This window comes from Hypanus sabinus, chromosome 30 (assembly GCF_030144855.1).
Source record: "Hypanus sabinus isolate sHypSab1 chromosome 30, sHypSab1.hap1, whole genome shotgun sequence".
NCBI classification, from domain to species: Eukaryota; Metazoa; Chordata; class Chondrichthyes; order Myliobatiformes; family Dasyatidae; genus Hypanus; species Hypanus sabinus.
The window spans coordinates 29,798,922-29,818,883 of record NC_082735.1 but is presented as its reverse complement, the minus strand read 5'-3'; the positions used below and the strand labels follow the sequence as shown (position 1 = coordinate 29,818,883).

The window sequence follows — 19,962 nt, the reverse complement described above, 5'->3', positions numbered from 1 at the left end:
AAAGGGTAGAGGCCAGACTAAGAGTGGTCCACTGGTCCTCTTGGCTTGTGGGTTCAGCTCAGGGCTAATAACCCTAACTGGTCAAAAATAAAATTGAGATCAGCAATGAAGAAGCCTTCTGTATCTGTGTATGACGGTAAATGGCCAAGGACAGACAGAGGTGGAGGACTTTCATTGGTGCCCTAAATGCCAGCAGTGTTATTGGTGGAAAATGAACCAACTAGTGCAACAGGGCTGTTCTGTGTATCATCCATATTCAATCGTGTTACATTAATCAAACCCTAAAGCTCACAACCTCTGTCACCCAGTAGGTGAGAGGGACTGGCATGTAGGGAAACTGCCACATCCAACTTTCCATCCAAATCACAAAGCATCTTGTCCTGAAAACAAATTGCTATTCCTTCATTGTCACTGTATCTAAATCCAGGCCTCTCTACACACCCACGAGTGTCTTCAAGTGAATACTATAGTGGTTCAGGAAAGTGGCTTACTACTGACCCTCAAAGACAAATCAAGAAAAGCAATAAATCCTGACTGTAGGAGCCATGTATTTGTTTTCTATCTGTATTGTATTTTGTGTTGCGGATTTATGAGTGAGTTACGTGGGTGGAGCGTGGTTAAAGCAAAGAGGTTAGTTACTTATTCATACTTTGTCTTTAGTTTGGTTAGGTCAGTTAGAGTTAGGGGGTGTGATACCTTTTTGTTGACTGCTCTATTATATTTAAAACTGAGAAACTTCACTTAATTCCATTTAGTTTAATGTTGTTGGTTTTAATTTAGTTTTATTGCTTCAAGTTTGTTTGCTGGTTATTTAATAAAGGATTGAATACATCTCTTCAACTTTGAACATTATTAGTATTAGATCAGAAGGCGCATCATGCAGGATAACTCGCCATGCTTGGTCTCTAACAGTGATGTTTGAGTAGCCGCTCTTTTGACCTTGTAGGCAGCACATGTGCAGTTGATGAAGCATCTTACTAACCTACTCGGGTCCTAAATGGAGCACGGGCCATCGATGATCTCCCATCTCCACCGTCCTCTGAAGTTGATGTTGCGGCCGGAGTTCATCATCGCTTCTGCAATCCATTGCACCCAATGTACAGGGGATTGGCCTATACAGCTTCACCAGAGCCCTGTTGGCCGGCCTTACCCGTTTACCCCTCTCACGATGGGGGTCAGAGGTTTGGACTTTGAGGGACAGTTAATGAAACGTGTCAGACTAAATATTAAATCTGGAAGCCTGATCATGTTTTGTGTATACATGGAACCTACTTTGGAACTTCAGGACATCACAAGGGCACATTTTAAACATTTTCACCATTACCTAGGAAATGCAACGGCAAACCAGGTTTTAATGATGGCTATATGATGAATATAAATATAAAATGTAACTGATAAATGCAGGGCAGGATTTCAGGAAAACTTCCTTGCTCTTTCAGATTTTTCCACATCTTTGCAGGGAAGATGCTTCCAATCTTCCACGCTGACGTGCAAATCACGACTGTGTGCAGAAAATGTTCTCAATGGCAGGCCATACTTGTCAAAATGATTTGGTACTGGTTGAAGAAAATTAGATTGGGGAATTGCTTTCTCTCCTATCCCCTATCTATCACTCCAGCAATAAGAATAAAACAGGTTATTTGATCGTTCATTTTCTTGCTGCTTTTTGATCTTTGGCAATGGTCTTTCCCTGCACCAAATTGCACTTCTGGTTGTAAAACACTTGGTAATTTGAAGAACATGAAGGATATTTTTATACATTTAAGGTATTTCGATTGGGGCATGTTAAAACCTTCACTATTTTATGAATCTGGCTTATATATTAATAAGGTCCAACTGATATAAATTTTCATGCAAGAATATGAACTCAGTGGCCACATTATTGGGTAGCTCCTGTACCTAACGAAGTGGCCATTGAGTGTACGTTCATGGTCTTTGGGTACTGTAGCCCATCCACTTCAAGGTTCAATGTGTTGTGCATTCAGAAATGCTCTTCTGCACACCACTGTTGTAATGCGTGGTTATTTGAGTTACTGTCACCTTCCTGTCAGCTTGAACCAGTCTGGCCATTCCCCTCTAACCTCTCTTATTAACAAGGCATTTTAGTCCACAGAACTGCCACTCAAAGGATGTTTTGTTTTTCTTGCACCATTCTCTGCAAACTCTAGAGACTGTTGTGTGTGAAAATCCCAGGAGACCCACAGCTTCTGAGATACTCAGACCACCCTGTCTGGCACCAGCAATCATTCCATGGTCAAAGTCACTCAGATCACATTTCTTTCTTCATTCTGATGTCTAGTCTGAACAACAACAACAAAAACTACTACTTCTACTTCTTCTTCTGAGGTTTTATGGTAGTTGGCAAACAGCTTTAAGGTGCATTACTATCACCTTCTGAACTGGAGTGTGGGTCAGAATATCTAAATCCTATTTATTTATATTTGTATCAAATTCTGTAAAAAAAGTTACCTGCATTCCTAAGGAAGTGTACCACATACTTAAAGCAATAATCCTGTGATTGCTTCTGCAAAGTATTGTCAATGTTAGATTGTGTTGTATTCCACAATAACTTTGAAATCAACCATCCTCTCTCTTGATTATATCTTTTACACCTCACCTGTATACGCCCAACTGTTTCTTGTCGATCACAATACTCACACCTCCCATTATTGTATTTCTTCATTAAAAAACTTCATTAAATAGTACATTGTTTAATGATGGTCCTTGACCATTCCACTTCTTTCTGCTTATTATAAAGATGTCTTCCTTTTCCCTCTTCTCCACATTTTGTTGATTTCACTTTAATAATGCTTTTCATTTCTCCTGTATTGTGATTAATTGGGATGCCCACTTCTGTTGGTGTAGTTGACTCTTTTGCCAATTTATCTGCTTGCGTATTCCCTCAAATCATATACAAAGCACCATCATTTTAAGTCTTAAAAGGTTTGCATTATCTCATACATAATGTCTAGCCTTGCCTCGGAATATAAACCCTGTAGACTCCTGATTGCTGTGCTTGAACCAGACAATATTACAAATTTCATCCACTTTACTTCCTCCACCCACTTCAAAGGTAATAGTATAGCTGTCATTAACTGAACCTCTTGACCAGGTCTACATGCTTTTATACATTAAGTTGTTGCCATATGATTGGCTGATTTGATTTTGCATTAATCAGCAGGTGCATTGAAGTTGCCACTAAATGTATAGCTTCATTTAATCACCTAATGCTGTTTTGTTTTTCTTAAAATCTTCTTTGCCTTATCGGCAGTGGGAATTACCTTTATGGTGGCATGTAATGCTGCCCGGTAGTTTTGTTTAGCTTGAATCTATTTCTAACATTGTGATGGGATTGGGAATCCTTGGCCGTCCAGTTTTCAGAATACAGGTTTTATTTACACTTTTCTTTAAATTCTAGGTGACCATCTAAAGGAAGGAAAAAGATACTCTTGTTTCCATGGCTGCTTGGTATTTCCTTTACCTAATGCAGTTGTTATCTGCTGTTCCCTTATTTGCTGCTGAACCAGTAATCAATTTAACCCATGGGTAAATATTTCAGCCAGCTCTGAAGAAGTTTAATTCCTGGACACTTTAATGTATCCTTTAATGTGACCTTATTTGACACCTGCATTATCATGATGTTTTTAAAATGAACCCATTCATTCTGATTACTAACAAACATACGAAGAATGAAGCCACAGGGATAATCTTACTGAGCGCAACTGTCTGGGGGAGGAGAAATACACGGAGCTAATCCGAATAATTTGGTGCACTGATTAAACATAATCCCGAACCTTCCTCCTTTGATTTGTCTCTCCAGCCAACGCGCAGCGTGGGAGTGTCTTAGCTACACTCGGTCTCCACTTCAATATAGTTTCTAAACTCCATGGAGTTTTTGTTGCTCATTGAGGGTGTAGAAGGGCGTGAGGCGCCCCTGCTTGTGAGCTAAGATGTGCAGAAAAGGTAAGGTCTCCTTTACCGCATCGGTTAAAAAAAAAAGTTGTTTATAAAGACTGAGCAAGTGTAAAGTTTTCCTGAGCAGTGCGGTAAGTGCGGGCCTTGACAAAGAAAGTGTTGGCTCCGTGCTAAATTGAACGCAGAGGCAGTTTGCGCCCACTGCAGCGCAGTGGTTGTCATCTTGGTATAATGGGTGGGGGGCTCTGCTCACGTCCTTTCACTCTTTACACGGTTAAATTTACCGCCAACACGGTACAATGTGATTCACACTGAACTATTAACCTACTTAAGATAAGAGCCCTGATATCACTAGAGTATAAAGACGGATTACTTCCAAATTAAAGCTAAGAACAGGGCCACTTTCTCGACGCATTCCTGACCAGGACAGTTGCTGTTTACATCGGCTTTATTTTAATGGGTGTTTAGATTTAGACGTAAAACTATTATTTTTTCTGTTTATAAATAAAATGAGCTTGTTTGTTGGGAATGTCGTATTTAAATACACAGCAATCCCTCGTCAGAAAAAGATGGAAATTAATTTAGCCTTGCTGCATCTTCCAGCAGCCATCTTTCGCCCGCAGAGGGAGCAGGCGCAATGAAATGCCAAGCTTGTTTAGCAGTGGAAAAGAGTAAAATACTGGAAATAATCCCCACCCCCCCAAAAAAAAACTACCAAAATATCCTGGAGATCGTACTGTAAAATTGAAGTTACATATATTATACGATTTCCAAGAGTCCACATGGTGTGATGCAAGCCATAAAAACATGCTTTTGTTATAGAAACACGTTCTACAGGTATTTTAGCATATTTGCATTTTTATTAACTAAAGCAATTCCAATGCAAATAGCAACGTCAGACTTAGTGTTGTATGTTTTTGTTACAGGTTAGTAACTAAAATCAATTTCTGCACAGAACTGCATATTGATTTGTAGATTAATATTACTATTTCGGGGGAAAAGGCTGAGCACAAATCAGGGCCAGTGAAATCAGCCCTCTTTCAAGTGCTTGGTCTTTGTATTTGTCTGTAAGATGTAATATTAAACAGCTGGAGATATTCTTTAATAAACCCTCAATGAATTTACTAGCCAGAGTATCTAATAAGTATTATTACATTGTGAACTACACATTGAGTAAAAAGTTGCATTCTTTTGGGCATTGTTCCAAATTCTGTTCAATATTTTATCCTTTTAGATGGCAGATGATACAATCTGCAGAAATTTTAGTTGGTTTGATTTATTTTTCTAAAGACACTCCACGCTATTTGTGCTTTCTGAAATAATTATGCCTAATTTGGAGTATTGTTTACCTACCTACAGAAAAGAAGTAAACAAGGTTGAAGGAGTACAGAGAAAATTTGCAAGAATTTTGCCAGGTCTGGAGGACCTAAGTTGTAAGGAGAGATTGAATAGGTTGGATTGAAAAGATTGGAATGTAAAGACTGAGGGGAGATTTGATAGAATATACAAAATGATGAGGGGTACAGATGGAGTAAATGCAAGCAGGCTTTTTCCACTGAGATTGGGAGGGACTACAACCTGAGGTCATGGGTTAAGGGTGAAAGGTGAAAAGTCTAAGGGGAACATAAGGGGTAACTTCTTCACTCAGAGGGGCCTGTGGAATGAATAGTCCAAGTGGTGCATTTCAATGTTTTAGAGAAGTCTGGATTGGTATGGAGGGCAATGGTCCCGGTGCAGGTCATTGGGAGTAAACAGTTTAAATGATTCAGCATGGACTAGGTGTTTCTGAGCTGTGCCTTTCTATGACTCTATAAAAGTTGCTGTAAAGGTGTCGTAAACAATCATAAGAAAGTAAGAAATCGGATCAGGACTAGTACATCTAGCCTAATGAACCTGCTCTATCATTGATCAAGATAGACTACTTCATTTTCCAATACCATCCCACTATCCTTTGATTCCTTAAGTCTCCAGGATTACGTTTAGAATGAACTGAATAGCCAGGCCACTTCGGCTGTTTTGGTTAGAAGATTCCAGAGGTTCACCATTCTCTGGGTGAAGAAATTCCTCCTCATCTCAGTGCTGAACTGCTTGCCCTTTATTCTTAGACCGTACCCCTGGTTCTAGTCTCTTCAATCCAAAGAAGTATCATTTGTGCACCCAGCCTTTAAGTCCTTTCAAGAATCGGGTTTTGCTTTGATTAAATTTCATCTCGTGATTAAAAAGCTTGACTTTCCCTTTTTGCCCACCCATGAAAGCTGTCATGTTCTGTTCTTTGCACGTCTCATCAAGTCCATCCCTGAGCTTGAATGTATTGAAAGAGTGAAAGAAATGCTGATGGAGTACAGTACTGTGGACTCTACCTTCAGAGAGGACTGATTCTGAGATCCTGGGTCTGTTATGAACCAATCCCATTGTATGGCACAACTTCATTCCAAAAGGGATTGGTCCTAGCATTCTTGAATTTGGACCATCAGAATTAACTTAATATGTTCCTTCACTCTCCTAATACATTCACGCTAAGCAATGGACTGGATTTTGATAGGAAGTGCAGAGACCATGTCAGTCTCACAAGACGGTAGCCCAAGGATCTATCTTCAGTAATCTATTATACAATTTGCAAAACCACAACCAATTGTGCAAAATTCTTAGGCACAGTAAATTTTTTAATATATAATTTGTTTTAGGTGTTTAATTTTCTGGCTTCTGCATTAGTGTGTCAATAGAAAAGAAAAAATTTTAGATTTCCAAACATTCATTTCCCAAACAAATTAAATGCTAAGGAGAGTTTTTTGTATTTCATTAAAGGAAGTAACTTAATAAGTAATCGACCACTATACAAATAAAAACTTGATTGCTTTGTAGATTTATAGCCCTGTGCAAGATTAAACAAAGATAACAAATGGATGTTAATAATCGATGACATAATGAGTTGGATGAACTAAACTAATTAACTGAAACAGAAACAGATATGCAAGGAATCAAACTGGATGAAGGACAACCAAACTAAAAGGTGAGGATGTGGCAGATGTGAGAGTTTAGTCTTCAAATCATCAATTCTTACACCATGGCAAGAGTGGGGGCATAGCAACAAGACACAAAATGGTCATCCTGCATCAGCAAGGTCTCTCTCAAGCAGAAATTTTGCTGCTGACAAGTTTCAACATATGCCATCCAGACTCTTCTGAAGAAGCGTGGAGGAACTGGTCACGTTGAGGACCAGAAACACAGTGGTCAGCCGCATAAGCTGAGTGCTATGGATGAGAGATGCATCAAACTGACGCCCCTTCTAAATTGGAAGGAACCCAACACTGCTATCAGCTCTGAACTCACAGAAACCATTGGAACCCAAATATACTACGGTACAGTCTGGAGAAGTCTTGTCAGAAGTGATCTTCATGGAAGAGTTGTTGCCAAAAATCCATTCCTCCGATGTGGAAACAAAGCCAAGAGACTCACCTATGGACAAAATCTGGACCGTGAACAGTGACAGGAAGCGTTCTGGGTTGACAGGTCAAAATTGAAAATTTTTGCTCAAACAGGTGGCGTTTTGTCCACAGAGAGCTGAAGGTTGCTACTTGGATGAGTGTCTGCATCCAACATTGAAGCATGTCTGGAGGTTCTCTGCAAGTTTGGGGCTACATCTCTGCAAATAGGGTTGGTGGTCTGGTTCGAATTAATAGAAAATTCAATGTGGAGAAGTACAAGCAAATTCTCATCCATTACGCAATACCATCAGGGAGCCATCTGATTGGTCCCAACTTCATTCTGCAGCAGAACAGTGACCCCAAACACATGGTCAAGGTCATAAGGAACTATCTTCACCAAAAATAAGAACAAGGAGTTCTGCAACACATGGTATGGTGTCCACAGAACCCTGATCTCAACAACATTGAGGCTGGCTGGGATTACTGGAGAGAGAAAGAAGCAAGCTTGACAGCAGAACTATGGCAAGTTTTCAAAGGTGCTTCGAACAACCTAGCAAAAATTTTCTTGTATCTAAAAGTGTATCTAAAAGAATTGATGCAGTTTTAAAGGCAAAGGGTGGTAACACCAAATATTGGTTTTATTTAGTTTTTCACTGTTTACTGCTCTTTATAGTAACTTCTTTAATTTTTAGAAACTTTTTTTTGAAAGCACCTTCGTTTTACAGATTATTTTTTACATATGCCTAAGACTTTTGCAAGGTGCTGTTGTTAAATGAAAGCTATTAGTGAATGATGGTAGACAATTAATTAGTGAATACAAGGAGGAGGTCCAAAGAGACATCCAGATTCTCAGCGAAGTTGGAGCCCAGAAAGGTGTCATCCAAAAATGTAGTGTTTTTTTTAACCATATTCAGTCCAAGTTGTTGTGAAAGATTGAACTCATCTTCCTCCTGAGATGGGTCAAAGCCACGTCCCATTCCCATTCTGATATGTCTATCCATGGCCTCCTCTACTGTCAAGATGAAGCCACACTCAGGTTGGAGGGACAACACCTTGTATTCCGTCTGGGTAGCCTCCAACCTGATGGCATGAACATTGATTTCTCTAACTTCCATTAATGCCCCTCCTCCTCTTCTTACCCCATCCCTTATTTATTCCCCCCTTTTTTTTTCTCTCTCTGCCCATCTCACAATCACTCCTCACCTGTTCATCTTCCTCTGGTGCTTCCCTCCCCCTTTCTTTCTCGCGAGGCCTCCTGTCCCATGATCCTTTCCCCTCTCTGGCTCTGTATCCCTTTTGCCAATCACCTTTCCAGCTCTTAGCTTTACCCCTCCCTCTCCTGTCTTCTCCTATCATTTTGGATTTCCCCCTCCCCCTCCCACTTTCAAATTTCTTCTATCTTTTCTTTCAGTTAGTCCTGACGAAGGGTCTCAGCCTGAAATGTCGACTGTACTTCTTCCTATAGATGCTGCCTGGCCTGCTGTGTTCCACCAGCATTTTGTGTGTGTTCCTCCTGAAATCTTTGGTGTCGCAGAAGCCACTTTTCAATAAGTTCAGTGTACTTAACGTGCTGTTAAATGTGCGGCACAGTAATGTTGTGGCTCGTGAGTTGCTTTACAATGCTGGCGATCACTGAGTTTGGATTCCTGCTGTCTGTATGGAGTCGGACCATAAGCTAGAGAAGCAGAATTGGGTCATTTGGCCCATTGAGTCTGGTCCACCATTTCAACATAGCTGATCCATTTTCCCTCTCAGCTCCAATCTCCTGCCTCTCTCGCTGTATCCCTTCATGCCCTGACTAACCAAGAATCTATCAACCTCTGCCTAAAATATACCTAATTGCTTGGCTCCCACAGCTACCTGTGACAATGAATTCCACAGATTCACCACTGTCTGGCTCTCTAGAGGTGAGAATTTGTACATTTCCTTCCTCCTATGTTTTGAAGACTTCCAGATACGCTTAGGGTTAGTAAGTTGTGGGCATGTGATGTGGGCACTGGAAGCGCGGTGACACTTGTTGGCTGTTCCCTGTGGAATCCTTGCTGATTAGATATGAGACAAATTTCACTGCATGTTTCGACGTACATGTAACAAATAAAGATAATTTTAAAAAGTGGCTGAGTGTTCTGAAAGATTACAGCACCTATCACTTGCATTCTCAGTTTAGTGTTGCAGAGCGTTCCTCTAGCTATGCTGTTTCAGTATGGTCCACACTGGCGTACGTCCAACAAAAAGATTCTGTCCAAAAATGTGTAGGAGAGATCTAATCTGATCAATAAACTCCTAATTAATGTGCTGTTAATCATCAGCAAAGTGGTGGATCATGTTGCCCTTACACTTACTCTCCATCTATCAGTTCCCTGATACCCAGTTCTGTCAAGGCTGTCTTCATCCCAACATGGAGCCAAATGCTGAATTTCAGAGGTGAGGTGAGGGTGACTGCCATTGAGGTCAGGGTGACGTTTAACTAGGTGTGGAATCAATGAGGCCTGATACAGGCGAAATCAATGTGCGTCAGGTTGGAAAACGCTCCATTGACTGGAGTCAAACCCTGCCCAAAAAAAAAATGGCTTTAGTTGTGAAGATCAATCGGCGCAGCCAGAGGGCATCACTGCTGTAGCTCCTCAAAATAATGTCCCTGGCACAACCATTTTCAGCATCTCTTCGAAGACCTTCCAAAGTCCCATTTGCAACTTCATAGAGCAGGGGTTCCTTCAAGTTTTTATGCCATTAACTGAGGGGTCCGTTGAACCCTATCAGAGGCTGGAAAAAACATCCAAGCAATAATACTAAGGCAACATTCGTGCATGGCTGGTGTGTGGCAAGTAACTTTGTGCTATGGAATCGCCAGGGAATAACCACCAGCAAGAAGAATCTAATCTCTTACCCTTGGCAACACTATCATCTGCCATTACCGTCTTGGGGATTGCCACTGAAATAGAAACTGAAGTGAACCAGCCATGGCTCGGAACCTGGGTGTGCTGCTGGGAGTGACTCTCTCGACTTCCCAATACCTTTTCACCATTTAGAAAGCAAAAGCCAGCTGAAATGCCTTCCATTGCCTAACTTGAATTAATAATTACAAAAGGTGAAAAATAACTTGTTCCTAAATCGACCAAATGCAGTTAAACCACAAACACAAGAGCTTCTGCAGATACTGGTAATCTTGACAAACACGCACAAATTGCCAAAGGTACTTAGCAAGTAGGGCATCATCTATGAAAGGGAATAAACAGTCGATGTTTGAGGCTGAGAGCCTTCATCAGGACTTTAACAGTTTGTATCATTTACAGTTACAAGGAGTCACAAATTGTATACATATGTGAAGGGGAGGGGAGCTTTAAATGACATCTACATAACTGAGATGTCTGTCAGTTGGCGCACACCCACAATCGTGTGGTTAGGTACAGCTCAAACGTCATCTATAAATTTCCCAATGATACAACTATTGCAGAATTTCAGATAGAAATAAGGAGGCGCGCAGAGGTGGGATAGACCAGCTGGTTGAGTGGTGTTGCAGCAACAACTTTGCTCTCAACGTCAGGAAAACTGATTGACTGTGGACTTCAGGAGCCTGAAGAGAGACACTAAATGTTTCAGGAACCGCTTCTTCTGAATGGACCACGACCCCATGAACACTACTTCACTACCTCATTAATTTTCCCTGCTCTCTTTGCATTACTTTTTAAATTTATTTTATTGTTATACGGTATATATTTATTCATAGTTTTTGTTACATATTGCAATGTATGCCTGCGACAAAACAGCAAATTTCGCAACATATGACAGAGATACTAAACCTGATTCTAGTTCTGATTGGTGTCCCACAGACACTGAGGAAATAACCAGATAATCTAGTTTAGGTGCTGCTTGAAGGAGAAATGTTGATTTGGGGAAAACGGTGTTCTGATAAATTAGGCTGCTGACAAATTAGCACCAATTCTTCCAGAGTAAATGCCCATTTTCCTTAGCAGAGAGAGAGAGCATATAGGGGAAAAAATGTAGAACTACTGTTGCAGTCCATAACCCAAGCCAAATTATTTTATCAGTCAGCTAAATCAGTCCCATGATCTTGGAGGGTAGTGATTACATCAGATAGATTTAATAAAGAGGAATATGTTGTGGGGAAGCTGTGATCGCAGCCTGGGCAAGTTTGGAGCACAGCTATTTACGCTTGTTCTTGTGTGAGTGAATCATCTTAGTGTGGTTTGTCAAATTCAAACACATTTTCTGTGCTCTGCTTCTAAATAGTAATACGTGTTACCTCCCCTTTCCACATTCTTATCTATTGAGATACAGGGCAGAATAGGCCCTTCAAGCCACATTGCCCAGTAACCTCCCTGCTTTAACCCTAGCCTAATCATGAGGCAATTTACAATGACCAACTAACTTACCAAGTGGTACATCTTTGAACTATGGGAGGAGAACATACAAACTCCTTACAGGCAGCTGCAGGAGACAGATATTTGTTGTTGCTTATCAGGAAAATAAAACCAATCTTCATTTGTATCTGGAGTTCCAAAATCAAGAGAAATGTCCTGATAATTGGATTTAGTTGTGAAATAAATATTGATTAGGGTATCAGAACTCGGGAGTCAGTTTTTGAAAAGAGCACGCAATGTCCCAGGTTAATGCCATGTCTGAAAGACTGATTTATCTCAGATGTACACTTCCTTTGTACTGTTCTGTAACCCTATTAGATTGTGTATGGAATGATATGATCTAGGAATTTTTGAAAGGCAAGTAACAACAGATTGCATTTATAGCTTTCGTTAGGAGAGGATCCCAAGATATTTCCCATGAGAGTAAGCAATTAAAATTCTCCACCCTAAAGAGAGGAAAGTAGGATTGGTGACCCAAATGACATGAGTTTTAAGGAGTGTCTGAGAAAAGATGGGGAGGTGGATGACTGAAGGCTCCAGGAAGACAGCTGCAGAGATAAGGGTTTTTTTATAGGCTGTTGGCTAGGTCACCAAGGGTGATGTAATGAGAAAGGAATTCCGAAGATGCCTGAATTGATAGAATGTAGAATTCTTGGCAACATGGAACATCTATCAGAAGGTAATAGATATAGGCCAGGGAAACAGTGGGGTAGTTCAGGCTGCTGGTATCAAATTTATAGATGATGGCTTCACCCGTCATGAGCTACATAAGAGTTGGAATAAATGTTTTTGGTAATTGGAAGGGAATGAGATCAGGAGTCAGCTCATAGATATGATGCCGAATGTGATTAACTTCCCATTCTGGAAAAATGTCATTTTTCTCTGTAATTTCTCTGCTTACATTTCTAATAACATTTCCTAATATATAACCTCAAGAGATTCTGCAGATGCTGGAAATTCAGAGGATATACATTGGGGTCTTGGCCTGACACATTGACTCTTTATTCCTCTCCATTGATGCCCCGTGACCTGCTGACCTCCTCCAGCATTTTGTATGTGTTTCTCTTATTTTTAACATTGTGGTTCCTCTCCGTGCCTTGTGGCGCATCAGGCAGTAACCTTGCTGTTTCTTTAGCATTTGTCTGCTTTCTACAAGGCCGAGTTGCTAGCTGACCGCTGAAGCAGCACAGATTGAAAGCATGCAAGGAGCCAGCTGGATTTGAGCCAGGGATCACTCACCTCGAAGCCCAGTGTGGATGCCACTACACCACTGGCAGGCTAATTATTTCTAATATGTTGTCAGATAGTTGTAGCTATTAAGAGTTTGCAAAACAAACATGCATTATCGCTCTGATTTATATAGAATATGCTTAATATAATTTTGTATTCAGGGGGTGAAAAGCAAAGATTATCATGAAATTCAACTGGGGGAGAAAAACAAAACTAGTTTCTAATAGCTCAGCTTGGTATCTTAATTTTTTCTTAACTACAGAGTCACACCGTGTACATATTCAGTTGGCTAGTTTGATAAACCTCTCAGTGGGTTAAACAACATAAGATTTAATTCTCTTGAGACTTCCTGGTAGAGAAAATTACTTCACTTACTCCATTGTGCTGGTGATGTAGTGGCATCCACACTAAACTTTGGAGCAAGAGGTGCCGGGTTCGAATCCAGTCAACTCTTTGCTTGAGTTCTACTACTAGCAACTCAGCCTTGTAAAACAGACAAACACTGAAGAAATGGCAAAATTACTGCCGTCGTGCGGGAAAGAACTCCTCACTCCATTACATATAGTTGTGGTGATTGCGAGGTGGATCAGTTCATTGTGGTTCATGTGCTATTGGTTTTCTTACATGTAGCAAATAAGCCAAATGTTTTTATGAGAGAATCATACACTTTTTTACAACAGCATGTAAATATCTTACTGTACATGCCCAATATAATGGTTTAGTCCTTTTTACAGGGAGTACATGTTGCAAACAAAAGATTGGGAGAAACTTAAAGCCATCAATGTTAAAGTTGATTGGCAATAACGAACCTTACAGATTTAGGGAACTGAAGTCAAACTGTAAGGCTATAGGCAACCATTACTACTTGGACATTAACATTTCATGCAGTGAGAATTCATGGGGGGGGGGGGTGTGGTTTCAAATACTTTTTGGTTTGAACAAAATTTGCAGATCTATGGATTACTCAGTAAGCATTTACTTGACATTGAAGCTTAAAATTGCCAGGTCATCCAAATGCAAGAATAACTTACTAGAATCAGACTTGGGTTTAATATCACTGGCATATCACATTCATTCCAATGAGAAGGAAGGATTCAAAGAGGGGGAAGGAGCCACAGTGGTTGACAAAGGAAGTCAGAGATTGTATAGCATTAAAGAAAAAGAAGTATGATAGGGCTAAGATGAGTGGGAATACAGATGATTGGGAAAGTTTTAAGGAACAGCAGATCTTAACTAAAAAAGCAATACGGAGAGAAAAAATCAGGTATGAGCTCAGTCTAGCCAGGAATATAAAAGGGGATAGCAAAAGCTTTTTTAGCTATGTGAAGAGAAAGAAGATAGTTAAGAACAATGTTGGCCCCTTGAAGAATGAATTGGGAGAAATTGTTATGGAAAACAGGGAAATGGCAACAGAATTTAATGCATACTTTAGATCTGTCTTCACCAGGGAGGACACAAGCAATCTCCCAGATGTATGGATGGGCCAGGGTCATAAGATATCAGAGGAATTGAGACAGATTGACATTAGGAAAGAAACTGTGATGAGTAGACTGGTAGGACTGAAAGCTAATAAATCCCCGGGTCCAGATGGTCTGCATCCGAGGGTTCTAAAAGAGGTGGCTCAGGAAATTGCGGATGCATTGGTAATCATTTTCCAATGTTCCTTAGATTCAGGATCAGTTCCTGAAGATTGGAGAGTGGCTAATGTTGTCCCACTTTTCAAGAAGGGAGGGAAGGAGAAAACGGAGAACTATCGCCCTGTTAGCCTAATGTCAGTCGTGGGGAAGATGCTTGAGTCCATTATTAAGGACGAAATAGTGGCACATCTAGATGGCAGAAATAGGATTAGGCCGAGCCGGCATGGATTTACCAAGGGCAAATCATGCTTGACTAATCTGTTGGAGTTTTTTGAGGGTGTAACAAGGATGTTAGACGAGGGTAAGCCAGTAGATGTTGTGTACCTAGATTTTCAGAAGGCATTCGATAAGGTGCCACATAGGAGATTGGTGAGTAAAATCAGAGCTCATGGCATTGGGGCAGGGTTTCAACATGGATAGAAAACTGGTTGGCAGATAGAAAGCAAAGGGTAGCAGTGAATGGGTGTTTCTCAGACTGGCTGGAGGTGACTAGTGGGGTACCACAGGGCTCTGTATTGGGACCACAGCTCTTTATGATTTATGTCAATGATTTAGATGAGGGCATTGAAAACTATATCAGCAAGTTTGCTGACGATACTAAACTGGGTGGCAGTGTGACATGCAAAGAGGACGTTAGGAGAATACAGGGAGACTTGGATAGGCTGGGTGAGTGGGCAGATACTTGTCAGATGTCATTCAATGTGAATAAATGTGAAGTTATCCACTTTGGAAGCTGGAACAAGAGGGCAGAGTATTGTCTGAACGGTGTCGAGTTAGGTAAGGGAGAAATGCAAAGAGACCTAGGAGTCCTAGTTCACCAGTCAATGAAGGTGAATGAGCAAGTGCAACAGGCAGTGAAGAGGGCAAATGGAATGTTGGCCTTTGTTACAAGGGGAATTGAATACAAGAGCAAGGATGTTCTTTTGCATTTGTACAGGGCCCTGGTGAGACCACACCTGGAATATTGTGTACAGTTTTGGTCTCCAGGTTTAAGGAAGGACATTCTGGCAATTGAGGAAGTGCAGCGTAGATTCACTAGGTTGATTCCTGGGATGGCAGGGCTGTCTTACGCAGAGAGATTGGAGAGATTGGGCTTGTACACGCTGGAATTGAGGAGATTGAGAGGGGATCTGATTGAAACGTTTAAGATAATCAAAGGATTTGATAGGATTGAGGCAGGAAATATGTTCCAGATGTTGGGAGAGTCCAGTACCAGAGGGCATGGATTGAGAATAAGAGGTCAGTTATTTAAAACAGAGTTGAGGAAGAGCTTCTTCTCCCAGAGAGTTGTGGAGGTGTGGAATGCACTGCCTCGGAAGACGGTGGAGGCCAATTATCTGGATGCTTTCAAGAAGGAGCTGGATAGATATCTGATGGATAGGGGAATCAAGGGATATGGGGACAAGGCAGGGACTGGGTATTGATAGTGAATGATCAGCCATGATCTCAGAATGGCGGTGCAGACTCGAGGGGCCGAATGGTCTACTTCTGCACCTATTGTCTATTGTCTATATATCATGAAGTTTGTTGTCTTTGTGGTAGCAATACAATGCAATACATGGTAATAGTAAAACACTGAATTACAGTAAATATTTTTTCTCACCCTTGTGGGTGGTGTATGTCTGTATTTTCCCCTCAAGCTCCCAGGTTTCTGGTAGACCTAAGACTGAGTGTTCAGCGCAGTAGCCTTGCTGTTCCTAGTAGTCCGTTCTTGTGGACCGAGGTCTCAGATGTTGTTCCCAGGATTTGTAGGAGCCACAGTTCAAAGTCTCCTATCACCACTGGATTGCTCTGGCTTCCACATCATTTCTATCTGCTCTTTCAAGCCCTGCTATTTTTCCAGCTTCTCATGTTCTTTCTTCCTGATGTTACCGTCATTCGGGATTGCCACATCTATTACTAGTGCTTTCTTCTCTTCTCTTGTCCAGAATTTACAATGTCTGTTTGGTTGGCCAGCACCTGCTTAGCAGACGGTATTTGGAAGTCCCACAGGATCTAAGCTCTGTCGTTCTCTGCTACCGTCTCGGCTGTTTCTCATTTGGACTTGGGGGTGTCTAATCTGTACATAATGCAGGTGTCCCAGTACACAGTTCCTGAAGCTTGGTTGTGCCATTCAGTGTATGTTGTCCAGGCCTGCATCTTTCACCCTGCTAGTATGTGCTGGGTGGTTTCAGTGGATTCCTTGCACAATCTGCATCCTGGGTCTTGTCTGGTGTGATAGACCCTGGCTTCTATTGCTGTTGTGCTCAGTGCCTGTTCTTGGGCAGCCATGAGCAGTACCTCAGTGCTGTCCCTCAGCCCTGCCATTTCCAGCCATTGGTAGGACTTTCTTATTTCAGCCATCTCTGAGATCTGGTGGTGGCACATCCCGTGCGGTGGCTTATCCTGCCACGGCCTCTGGTCCTCTGGCTCTGCTTCACCCACTTCCATTTCCATGTCCCTGCCTTCTGTCTGAGGTATTCCCCTGGCAGTTTGTCCTTAGGGACAATCTTCCTGACAGACTCATGGATGTTTAGCAGATCTTCCAGGACTGTGGCCTTGACACTCCCAAGTCCCCATCTTCCTTTATTCCGGTGGGTGTACTGCTGCTGAACGTTGGACTTTGGACAGAATCCTCCATGAATTGTTAGTAGTTTCCGGGTTTTGATGTCAGCAGCTTCCAGTTCGTTGCTTGGCCCGCACACTGTTGCGGCTGGGTATCTGATGACTGGTAGGGCGAATGTGTTGATGGCTCCAACTTGTTCTTCCCATTCAGCTGGCTTCTTAGGACCTGTCTCACTCTTTGGAGGTACTTGGATGTTGCAGCCTTCCTTGTGTCCTCATCGTGGCTTTCATAATCTTACGGGATCCCCAGGTATTTGTAGCTGTCCTGTCTGTCTGGTATGTGGCCTTCAGGTAACCCGACTCCTTCAGACTTGATGAGTGTGCCTCTTTTCACTACCATCAACTACACTTTTCCAGCCCAAATGACATCCTGATATCTCTGCTGTACACCCTTGTCGGGGGGGGGGGGGTGTGTGTGTGTGTGTGTGTGTGTGCAATGTCCATTCAGTAATCTGATGGCAGTGGGGAAGAAGTTCTTCCTAACTTGTTGAGTGTGTGCTTTCAGGCTCCCATTCCACCTCCCTGATGATAACAATGAGAAGTAGGCACGTCCTGGGTGATTGGGGCCCTTAATGCTGGATGCTGCCTTTTGAAGCTCCGCTCCTTGAAGATGTCTTGGATACTACAGAGGCTAGTGCCCATGACGGAGCTGACTAATTTTACAACTCTCTGCAGCTTACTTCGATCCTGTGCAGTAGCATCTCCCTTCACGCTCACCACCCTCCCCCCCCCCACCCCACCAGATGGTCTGGTTAAAAGTTAACAAGTAAAAATAAGCAGTTGGGAATATATACCCTCCTCAAAAGTTTGTGTTAATCCCAAATTAATCCACCATCCAAGTCTTTGTACAATCAACAAGGCTTGTTCTTGGTGCACATGCATACTGGCAGCTATTAAACCTTGCGGTGGTGTTTTAAGCTTTGGTGTATGGTTGCAATAGAATTCTGTAGAGACAGGGCAATGTGCAAATTACCAGGTTTCATATTTCACACACCACTTGTAAAATGCAAATGTATTAGCAGATTGATCATGATGAATAATAATAACTCCAGACATGAGGCATCAAATTTATGAGACAATATAAAATTGAAAACAAATATCAATTGCAACTTATGGTGCATGCTTAACATCATTCATGTATGGAAATTGTTCTGGGGTTAATTTACAGAGACTTGTAATCTAATATTTGAAGTGTTTTTAAGGGACTAATTGTCCGTGGGGCTTTTAATGTGGAAAAATAAAGTGATCCACTGTTCCACAAGGATACTGTTTTTATGTTAATCAGAGGCTGCACTTAACTGAATTTAGTGTCATAAACTAATGCGCAGGAGAAAAAAACTCCTTAGCCTAATTGATCCGTGACAACGAAAGGACCCATTGGACTGATGCACCACTTAGCCCTTAATCTGTCCATGTGCCCGTCCGACTGTTTTTAAAAGATTGTTACCATCTTTGTATGTTAATATTAAAGAAAAACCTTTGTAATTATTGGCTGTAATTGTAATTTTTCCTTTGGAAGTGTAAAATTGAGTGGTTTGCACATTAAAGTTGACTTTAATTTGGGGAATTTCAAATCTGTGAGAATTAGCATGATGATGATGATATTCTAACATTAAATTTAATGAGGATACCATTCAAAAGGCAGAATATCTTTGTAATATATTATCATTCCCTAGGTAACTTTATTAGAAGATTGGATCTTCAACATGTTTATACAAAAATAAACTTATCTGAGAGTAATTTTGATTGTATAAATTGGCTACTGTGAATATAAGCTGGCATTATTATCTGCAATTTACACCAAGAGATGTAAACATTTTCTCTCCTCTTCTGTTTCCCACTCTGGCCTCTTGCCTTTTCTCATTTGCCAATTACCTTCCCCCTTGTGCTCTTCCTCCTTCCTTGTCCCAATGGTCCAATCTCCTCTCCTATCAGATTCCTTCCTCTCCAGCCTTTTATCTTTCCAACCCACCTGGCATTGCCTGTCGCCTTCTAGATATCCTCCTTCCTCCTCCCCCCACCTTTTTATTTTGGTATCTTCCCCCTTTCCAGCCCTGAAGAAGGGTCTCGGCCCGAAACGTTGACTGTTTATTTGTTTCCATAGATGCTGCCAGACCTACTGAGTTCCTCCAGCATTTTGCTTTGGATTTCCAGCATCAACAGACTTCCTTGAGTTTATAATCATATCAAGAGCCTTTAGAGCTGAGAGTTAATGTTGCAGCTACATAGGACCCTGGTCAGACCCCACTTGGAGTACTGTGTTCAGTTCTGGTTGCCTCACTACAGGAAGGATGTGGAAACCGTAGAAAGGGTGCAGAGGGGATTTACAAGCATGTTGCCTGGATTGGGGAGTGTGCCTTATGAAAACAGGTTGAGTGAACTCGGCCTTTTCTCCCTGGAGCGACGGAGGATGAGAGGTGACCTGACAAAGGTGTACATCGCCTGGATAGTCAGAGGTTTTTTTCCCCCAGGGCTGAAGTGGCTAGCATAAGAGGGCACAGTTTTAGGGTGCTTGGAAGTAGGTACAGAGGAGATGTCGGGGATAATTTTTTTCATGCAGAGAGTGGTGAGTGCATGGAATGGGCTGCTGGCAACGGTGGTGGAGGTGGTTACGATAGGGTCTTTTAACAGACTCCTGGACAGATACATGGAGCTTAGAAAAATAGAGGGCTATGGGTAACCCTAGGTAATTTCCAAGGTAGGGACATGTTCGGCACAGCTTTGTGGGCCGAAGGGCCTGTGTTGTGCTGTAGGTTTTCTATCTTTCTA

General features: G+C 41.6%; 1 protein-coding gene across 1 annotated transcript in view; it reads left to right on the top strand.

Annotated features, from left to right (window-relative positions):
- The first annotated feature begins 3,805 nt into the window (after nucleotides 1-3,805).
- The window catches only part of LOC132383498 (keratinocyte-associated protein 3-like), a 48,188-nt gene continuing 32,031 nt past the window's right edge, over nucleotides 3,806-19,962 (top strand). The window contains exon 1 of the mRNA XM_059954524.1: nucleotides 3,806-3,963. Within this exon, the coding sequence (XP_059810507.1) occupies nucleotides 3,951-3,963 (13 nt within the window). The 5' untranslated portion in view covers nucleotides 3,806-3,950. The remainder of the gene's footprint in view (nucleotides 3,964-19,962) is intronic.